Source organism: Panicum hallii, chromosome 3, assembly GCF_002211085.1.
Source record: "Panicum hallii strain FIL2 chromosome 3, PHallii_v3.1, whole genome shotgun sequence".
In the NCBI taxonomy this organism is placed as follows: Eukaryota; Viridiplantae; Streptophyta; class Magnoliopsida; order Poales; family Poaceae; genus Panicum; species Panicum hallii.
In genome coordinates, this window is record NC_038044.1 from 31,328,423 (window position 1) to 31,337,302 (window position 8,880).

An 8,880-nucleotide genomic window follows, 5' to 3' on the forward strand; every position below is an offset into this window, starting at 1 on the left:
GGAGAGGCCTCCTCCATTTATAGGTCCGGCCCTGTGAAGCGCTCGAAGCGGGCAGCCATGATCTCCACCACCTCTTGTACTCCTTCCCGGGCGGTAGCCTCCGCTTCTGGTATGGGACCCTCCAGGACTAGAGTCAAGGAGATGGCGGAGTCATGGCTCTGAAAGCAGGTGAGGACGTAGTCGACCACCACCCGGGCAAGCTCCTGTCCTTCAGCCTCCAGGCGCACGACGAGGGTGGACTCCAGGCGTTGTAGACGATCAGCGATGGAGTCCAGCGCTGGAAGGACGGCGCCAAGTGAAGAAGGGGCCTCTGCAACCTGGATGGGACTTAGCCCAAGGGGTTATAGGGTGGTGCTCGCTTCACCGACCCACTTCACAATCCGCTCGACCCCGGCGCGTTGCTCCGCCAGGAATCCCTCCACTTTGGCCTCCTGCTCCTTGAGGTCCCGGGTTTGGGCCTCCATGTCTGTCTGGAGGGCGGTGAGACGAGCCTCCTTCTCTTGGACAGTCACCTCCCGTTGCTTGAGGATGGCTCGCTCGTCGTCAATCATCATTGCAATAGTCTTGGCAGCATCGATTGTGTGACGAGCGGACCGCCTTCTCCCAGAGGGCAACCGCCATCTCCCGGTCGATGACCCTGCACATCTTCTCACGCTGGACATCGCGCTCCCACTCCAGCTGGGCCCGCTGCTCGGCGGCGCGGGAGGCCACCACCTGGATGCGGTCCCCCAGACGGTGCTCCTAGTCGGAGAGCCGAAGGTGCTCTGCCTCCAGCTTCTCCCTCTCTTGCCGGAAGCCTGCTTCCGCCTCCTCCATCGCCCGCTGGGTCTTGACCAGGAGGTGGGGAAGAGGGACCTCTGCTGGGCTCGGGAGAAGGTGCCTCCCGCACACCACCTCCGGCACATCCTCCTGCGCGGGCTGGGGGCCGGGGCTGTGAGCTCCTGTGGCTTCTGCTGCTGCGGCTGCACCCGCCGTGGCCGCAGCCTCCTCTGCGGCCGGCTCTGTAGAGGGGGCCTCCGCCGTGGCTCCCGATGCGGCCGCCGCGGCAGCCTCTCCGCTTGCCTCGACTGGAGGGGTCACCTCCATTTGGGGAGCAGGATCGTCCTCCGGGGCTCCGGCTTGGGCCTTCGCGGCCGGGGGCAGGGACGGTGGTGATGCTGACGATGCTACCGGGCCCCCAGCGGAGGTGGAAGAAGCTGGCTGGGGGCCGGACCTCCCGGCCGGAGATTCGCCAGAGGATGCGGAGGTTGTGGTAGGGCGAGCAGTCCTCGCAAACATCACCAAGATAAGGATCTAGAAAATAAATGAAACAAAGAAAAACATGAGGAGTTAACCACTCACGTGGAGCTCCGCACCCCCCATCCTGCCTGTGTGACCGAGGATTCCCTCCTTCCTGAGGATGATGCCCCAGGTGACTGGCAGGGCCTCTCCGCTGAAGATGTCTCAGGCAGCGGTGGCGGGGCCTCCTGCTGCTGCCGCTGGGATGGTGGCGGTGGGACCTGCTGCTGCCGCTGGGATGGTGGTGGTGGCGGAGCCTGGTGCTGCTGTGGAGGCGCCTGGCGCTGCTGTGGAGGCGGCGGCGGTAGTGGTCGATGCTGTGGCAAAGACCGCCGCGTCTCCTCCGGCCTCCCCTGCGGCTACTGGCGGTGGCGGAGCCCGGGAGCTACTCTGCCCCCCACCCCCGACTCCGCCGTCTTCTGGCGCTTGGGGGTCGGCTCCCCCACGAAGGATCTATCGCTGTGGCGGAGCCTCCGCGACCTGTCCTCCTCACGGTCCGGGCTGCTCCGTGAGGTGGCCGCCTCCGGCACCTTCTCTTTCCCGGTGGGAGCCGGGCCTCCATGGCAGGACCCGCCGGGGCTTTGGTCGGCGCGTTGGTGGCTCTCGGGCGAGGTGCCGGGGATCCGGATCCCGCGATTGGGGTCAGCCCCACCTGCCAGACCGCCAGGCCATCCTCATCGAGAGTCGGCAACGATGCCAGGACTGCCGTCCGCATCGCTTGGTCCTCGCATAGGGCCTTGATCCCCCTCGGGAGCACCAGCGACTCCGGGGCGTACGCCTCACCGGTCATCGCCCGAATCAGGACCTCCAGCTCCGCGCCGGACAGATCTGAGTTGGCCCCGCGCACAATCCTGCTGCAATCGTTCATCCTGGTGAACATGCAGGCCATCCTGGATCGTTGTTGCAGGGGAGCGATGCGGCACCTCAAGAAGTCGCCCCGCACCACCAGGGACGTCAGGCCGCCCCTCGCCAGAGTCTTGACCCGATCCAGCACTGGGTCGAGCTCCGCTAGTAGGGACGGGGTGGCCTTCCAGCAACTGCGGTCGAGGAGGGGTGCTTTAGTCTGCAGCTCGAGGCGGTCGTTGGCATCGGTCATGGCGATGACCCAGTCGTTGCGCCAGTCCTCCCACTTGGCGCTGGAGAAGGCGCTGATGCAGGAGCTGGACATCCCGTGCCGGAGCTGGAAGTAGTAGGCGCCGACGGTGCACTTGCTCCTCCCTGACCCGACCAGGGCGTAGTAGTGCCTGAAGATGGAGACGCAGGGATGGACCCCCATGAACATCTCCATGAAGTGGGCGAAGACGGCCACGAGGAGTACAGAGTGGGGGGGTGAGGTGCTGGAGCTGAAGACCGAACTCCTCCACGAGCAGGAGGAAGAAGGAGGAGATCAGAGGGGCCAGCCCGCAGGTGATGTACACGTTGAAGAGGACGAACTCCCCTGCGACCAGGTCATTGAGGGAGCTCCAACCTGCCCGGATCTTCCTGGCGAGCTCTGGCGTGGTCCACCCCAAGAGGCTGCGCACCGCGTCGAGCTGTTCGCGCTGGAAGCGGCGGGGATGGCTAAGAGGAGACATGGCAGCAATTGCTGTGGATGCGAGGGGAAGGATTGCAAGGATGCAGGAAGAGGAAAAAACGCCGGGCGCAAAAAGCAGATCGCAAAAGTGCGAGTGGAGACGAAGGGGCGCTGCGGCGTCTGAAGAAGGCAAGTGCAAAAAGGTAGCCAATCCCTACGGTGCATGCCTTCAAATAAAGTTGTGCCCCCTTTGGACTCCACGGTGACCAAGGAGAATCCGAAGAGTCGTTCGCACTAGGCGCTCGCCTCTCACCCCCTATGATCGGTGGGCCCGGGCGCGCCGGTAAAAGGCGTGGTCGCTGGAGGCGGGGGAAAAGGTGGAATCCGAACCGCTAGTACGACGGGATGTGCGTGAATAAGACAGGAAACTGAACCGTCAAGCGCGCATAACGCGGACAGAGGACGACCCCTCGGGGATCTCGCTGGAGCAGAAAAGTCCTTCTTGCTCCTTCGCTGTGGGCGCAAGCTGTCCACCCGGCGCAACACAAGATTATGGCCCTACATGCGGGTTCGTTCCTCACCAGAGGTGGGCCCGGGGGCCTCTGTCGGTACATACAGACAGGGGTACCTCCTGCTAGTGTGTCCAACTCGAGGGGCGCGAGGTTATCCGTAACCTCGCACTAAGCCTTCGGGTGATGGGGCGTATGGCCCGGGCCTGACAGCTGGGGTCACGGTCTCCGGACCTCACCCCGCGCTCTAGCAGGTGCAGCGCCTCCACGTGCCCACGTGGACAAGGTGCTTAGGAACAGCTACCGCTAACCCGGACCACTGCGGGATGGTCTAGGCCCCTACGAGTGGAAGCCGGACCCCTAGGGCGCCTGGGCCGGCCTGGGGGGCCCGGACCTGCCTTCCCATCAGGGAGGAGGTCCGGTGCCGCCACGTGCCCCTGAGGAAGCGGCTGCTAAGCCAGCTCTGCCACGTGTCCGGTGGCAGCTAGCCTTCTACGGGAAGCGAGCCCAACTACCGTATTAAATGCGGGTAGGTGGGGTGCGCGTGCCCGAGACAGGGAATGGGCTGCCCACTGACACGTTGGGCAGGTATGCTGACACCACAGTACGTCCGCCTGTTACCGAGGCGGCGCGTCGCATCACCGCACCGCGTGCGCGAGCGAGGGGCGTGTAGTCACATCACAGCGCCGCGCGAGTGAGCGAAGGGTAATTATGACCTACTGCAGGAGGGCCGCGGCGTGCGCTGCTAGAGTGCGCGGAGGCTACAGCACGGCACGTCAACATAGCCCCTTCGCCTGTCAGCGGGAATTGACTCTACAGTGACAGCACGTCTCCCACTACGCATGTAGTGACAATAGACACTGTGCTAGCGAGACGGCACATGACCGAACCCTGGTAGAGGATACGCACGGGAGCTGAAGAGGAAGATTTCCGAATCTGTAGCATTTAGGCTCCAATGTGTACGTTATTTAATATGTCGCCGGGTGCACCTGTCGGGACCCCGCTCAGTGTACGCGCTCCCTTTGAGCCTATAAAAGGGAGAGTGCACGCGTTAAAACTCAAGCTTTCCAAAGTCCCAGAGACACTCAGACTCACAAGCAATACAAGACACAGTGGACGTAGGGTTTTACGCTCCGGCGGCCTGAACCACTCTAAACCCTTGTGTGCTTTCCGTGTTCTTACGCCTCTTGATCAAGCAATCCTTGACTTTCCCCAAACTCATCCTAAACTAGGATTAGGCGGGTGCACTCCGCCACCCGGCTGGAGAAATCCTCCGACAGGGGCGACTGCAAATGATGCTTAGATCTTGCAGCACCTGCTTCGCCTGCTCTATCCACTGGAACTTGTCGTGGCGCTTGAGTAATTTGAAGAAGGGTAGCCCCCATTCCTCAAGTCGCGAGATAAATCTGTTGAAGGCCGCCATACACCCTGTGAGCTTCTGAACATTCTTGATCGTCCGTGGAGCGTCCATTGCTGTGATGGCGGTGATCTTCTCCAGGTTTGCTTCAATTTCTCGGTGACTAACAATGAAACCGAGTAGTTTTTCTCGTGACACACCGAAGACCCACTTAGTTGGGTTAAACTTCCATCAAAACTTGTGTAGGCTATTGAAAGTTTCCTCGAGATCTGATCTTGATGACCACGTCGTCTACGTAGGCTTCAAAATTTATGGAATATTTGGTTGCAGACAATAAACTTTTATAATATATTTATTTTTTATTTTTGTCATAAATATTTTATTTTGTATGTATAGCAAGAGTAGTTGTAATTATTGAGAATTGCTCTCATTATTGGTAGAATCAAGCAAACCAAGGGCAAAAAGGACAATCCATTCTCAAAGCCTTTTTTCGAAGTAGGGGCACGCTATATGTCACTCCATCCAGACAGCTCCTCCAACCAGAGCTGGCTATAGGTAGAGTTGGAGCCCTACCAGACCCTGTATATCACCTTTTAGACCCCATATATCACCTTATGCTATATCACCTTCTGCTCCGGCGGGCCAGGCCCATCTCGACACCTTGCAGCGCGCGTCGACGGAACGTGTCGACCAACGCCATGGAAGCAGAGGAAGGTGCCACAAAGCAGCAAGACGCGTACACCAAGGACGGCTCCGTCGACCTCCGCGGCCGTCCTGCGGTCGCCGCGCGGACCGGCCGCTGGAAGGCCTGCGCCTTCCTAGTAGGTAAACAGTCCTCGCCCCTCGTATCTCTCCCCGGATCGATCGCCATGGATGGGCTAGGTCCGTCACGATCGAGCGCGTGGCTGTTGGTGACCTGCAGGGTACGAGTCGTTCGAGCGAATGGCGTTCTACGGGGTGGCGTCGAACCTGGTGGTGTACCTGACGACGCAGCTCCGGGAGGCGACGGTCCCGTCGGTGCGCAACGTCAACAACTGGACAGGCGCCGTCTGGATGACGCCCATCGCCGGAGCCTACATCGCCGACACCTTCCTCGGCCGCTTCTGGACCTTCACCGTCTCGTCCCTTATCTACCTCGCGGTAATTAACCTTAACCCATGCTTGCTTGCTCTTCACCCTCCTCTGCTCCAGCGAGCTTTTTTCATCCTCTGTTTATCCATGCGTCAACCGATCCGCGCGCTCGCTTGTTTCATCCTCTGTTGGGGACAGAATTCGGGTACCAATGATCGCGATCCTGATCAGCAGACTTGCCAGTAAACTGAATAAGCACAGAAACCTATCTAGATGATTGGATGCCATTCTCCTTCTCAAGCAAACAATGTTTCACTACCAGTAACATAGAAATGTAGATGGAAAAAAAACATACACCGGTTTTGTGCGATTGGAGTTGCAACGCGCCGTTGTTAACATGAGAATCACATGTTGTAGTAGGCTAGTGAATTTCGTGCCGCCTGCAGTCTGCAATGTCAATCCAGCCGTAAGTCTATCAGTAAGCAGATACAGTGACGTTGACACTGGGAGACCAGTGTTTCGGCTGTAACCTGCAATCGCCGTTCGGGTCAGATTGGACTGCGACGAGCGGAGAAGAAAACGCGCACGCACGCCGGAAACCGGGAGCCCATGCCGAAAGCAAGCTAGCCGGCTTGGAATCTTTCGGGCCTGGTTTCATCTTCAGCCGGGTCGCCTGGACAGGAGCTGGAGAGTGATCGTTGTCGTTGCGTGTGAGAACACTGCCTGAGAAAAGGCGTGCGTGTCACTCTCTTCTGGGCAGTGCATGCAGGCAAAGGCTCGCTCATGTTGTGATGATGGGTCTGTTACTCAGTTCCTGTGCTACGTCTGCTTGGGCCCACCCAGCCCGCAATTGCGTGGATTCATGATTGGTCGTCGGTCAAGTGTTTACACTTGCGCATATGCCTCGTGCTCAATCTTAAGCATGGTAGGAGTACTAGAATATCTGTAACATATAACCCTGCATTTCAGAAAAGGAAGTGTCAAATTTTCTGAATCTTACACTGAGATTGAAACAATTTTGATTCTTTAATAGGAGAAAATCGTTTTCAGTTCTACAATGGTAGCAATTGACATTTCAAGTTTTCTGATAAGCGGGAGTGTTTTGTCCTGGGGGAAATGATTTTCTTGCAGCATTTCATAGTCCATTCTTCTGATAACGTTGGCCGTCTGATAACTTGTTATCACTGACGGAATGTTTGCAGGGCATGCTTCTGATTACCTTGGCCGTCTCACTCAAGTCCCTCCACCCGCAATGCACCCCGGACGGCGGCTGCGCGCCGGCGACGCGGCAGCAGGTGGCCTTCTTCTACGGCGCGCTCTACACCATGGCCATCGGCGCGGGCGGTACCAAGCCCAACATCTCGACGTTCGGCGCCGACCAGTTCGACGACTTCGACGCGCGTGAGCGCGAGGTCAAGGCCTCCTTCTTCAACTGGTGGATGTTCAGCTCCTTCACCGGAGGCCTCGTCGCCGTGCTGGTCCTCGTCTTCGTGCAGGAGAACGTCGGGTGGGGCGTCGGGTACACCATCCCCACCGCCGGCCTCGCTCTGTCGCTCCTCCTCTTCTACGTCGGCACGCCGTTCTACCGGCACAAGCCCGTCCGGCGTGACTCGGCCGCCGGCCCGGCGATGCTGGTCGGCAGGGTGTTCCGCGGCGCGTTCGCGAACCGGAGGCGGCAGCTGCCGTGCGACGCCGGCGAGCTGCAGGAGCACGAGACCGCGTGGTACGCCGCGGCGGGGAAGCGGCGGCTGCACCGCACGCCGGCCCTCCGGTTCCTCGACAGGGCGGCGCTGAGGTCGTTGACGGAGGAGGACGAGGAGGGCACGGGCCGGCGGCCGTGCACGGTGACCGAGGTGGAGGAGGTGAAGCTGATGGTGGGCATGATGGTGGTGTGGCTGACGACGCTGGTGCCGTGCACCGTGTGGGCGCAGGTGAACACCCTGTTCGTGAAGCAGGGCACCACGCTGGACCGCTCCGCCGGCGGCATGCGCATCCCGGCGGCGTCCCTGGGCAGCTTCATCACCGTCTCGATGCTTTTTTCCATCCCGGTGTACGATCGCGTGCTCGTGCCGCTGGTTCGGCGGCGCACGGGCGACCCGCGCGGGATCACCCTGCTCCAGCGCCTGGGCATCGGGTGCGTGCTCCAGGTGCTCGTCGTGGCGTGCGCCTACCTCGTGGAGGTCCGGCGCATGCGCGTGATTCGGGAGCGCTCTGTCCGCGGCGCCGGCGAAACGGTGCCGATGAGCATCTTCTGGATGCTGCCGCAGTACGTGCTGATGGGCGTGGGCGACGTGTTCAACTCCGTTGGCATCCTCGAGTTCTTCTACGACCAGTCGCCGGACGGAATGCGGAGCCTGGGCACCACCTTCTTCACCAGCGGCCTCGGCGTCGGCAACTTCCTCAACAGCCTGCTCGTGACGCTCGTCGACCGGGCGACAAGGGGCAATCCCGGGAGAGGGGGCAAGAGCTGGATCGGCGACAACCTCAACGACTCCCACCTCGACTACTACTACGTGTTCCTGCTGCTCCTCTCGGTGCTCAACACGGCGCTCTTCGCGTGGGTGGCCATGAGGTACAAGTACAAGAGAGAGTTCCTCGACGTGGAGCGGGTGGGGACGCCGGAGTTGGAGATGGCCGGCGGCCAGGGGAAGCTGGACAACGTCAAGGTAACGGACGCGCCGTTGAGGGTCAAAGACGCGCAAGCTGCAGTATTATGAATGTATGATTGATCGTTGAAAGTACTGGCGAGACAAGATCGACACGTATACTGTATACATGGTCTAGTCTGTTAATGGGCCTCTAATATGTCATTGGGCTGATGCTTTTTGAGAAAAGCAACATAAGTGAGTGAGTGGTTGGGCAACGATGCTTTTTACTGCGATGGCGCAAATACCGTGAATCGGATGGAAATCAGTACTTCTCCGTCACATATTATTAGTTATTTTAATTCTTTTAATATATAATTTTTACTAAGTATCAATATATTATATTTAGATGCATAGCAAAATCTCTAAATTTAGAAAAGCCAAAACGACTAATAATTTAAAAAAAAATACTGTATAAATGCATAATTGAAATTTTGAGAGGCTCCTCGATTACCCTTTCGGAATTCATAATTAACTTCCACGAGGAAGAAACTTACACATCATCAT

The 8,880-nt window shown here is 59.0% G+C and overlaps 1 protein-coding gene and 1 long non-coding RNA gene across 2 annotated transcripts; one reads left to right on the forward strand and one right to left on the reverse strand.

The window, feature by feature from the left end:
* The first annotated feature begins 5,237 nt into the window (after positions 1-5,237).
* Positions 5,238-8,655, forward strand: LOC112884068 (protein NRT1/ PTR FAMILY 5.1). The gene is made up of 3 exons (XM_025949385.1): positions 5,238-5,482; positions 5,580-5,797; positions 6,931-8,655. Exons 1-3 carry the CDS (start codon positions 5,272-5,274, stop codon positions 8,443-8,445), a joined length of 1,944 nt encoding a protein of 647 aa, XP_025805170.1. The 5' UTR covers positions 5,238-5,271; the 3' UTR covers positions 8,446-8,655.
* On the reverse strand, positions 5,827-7,045 carry LOC112884069. Its single transcript, XR_003227012.1, has 2 exons — positions 6,948-7,045; positions 5,827-6,686 (listed from the first exon to the last, which is right to left on the reverse strand). It is a non-coding gene; the product is annotated as an uncharacterized LOC112884069 (long non-coding RNA).
* Positions 8,656-8,880: the final 225 nt, after the last annotated feature.

Excerpts from the sequence above, each read along its gene's own strand:
- LOC112884068 (XM_025949385.1), top strand. The coding sequence starts at position 5,272 with ATGCTATATCACCTTCTGCTCCGGCGGGCCAGGCCCATCTCGACACCT. Across the intron at positions 5,483-5,579 it reads GGCCTGCGCCTTCCTAGTAG|GGTACGAGTCGTTCGAGCGA; the intron begins GTAAACAGTCCT and ends GGTGACCTGCAG. Across the intron at positions 5,798-6,930 it reads CGTCCCTTATCTACCTCGCG|GGCATGCTTCTGATTACCTT; the intron begins GTAATTAACCTT and ends GAATGTTTGCAG.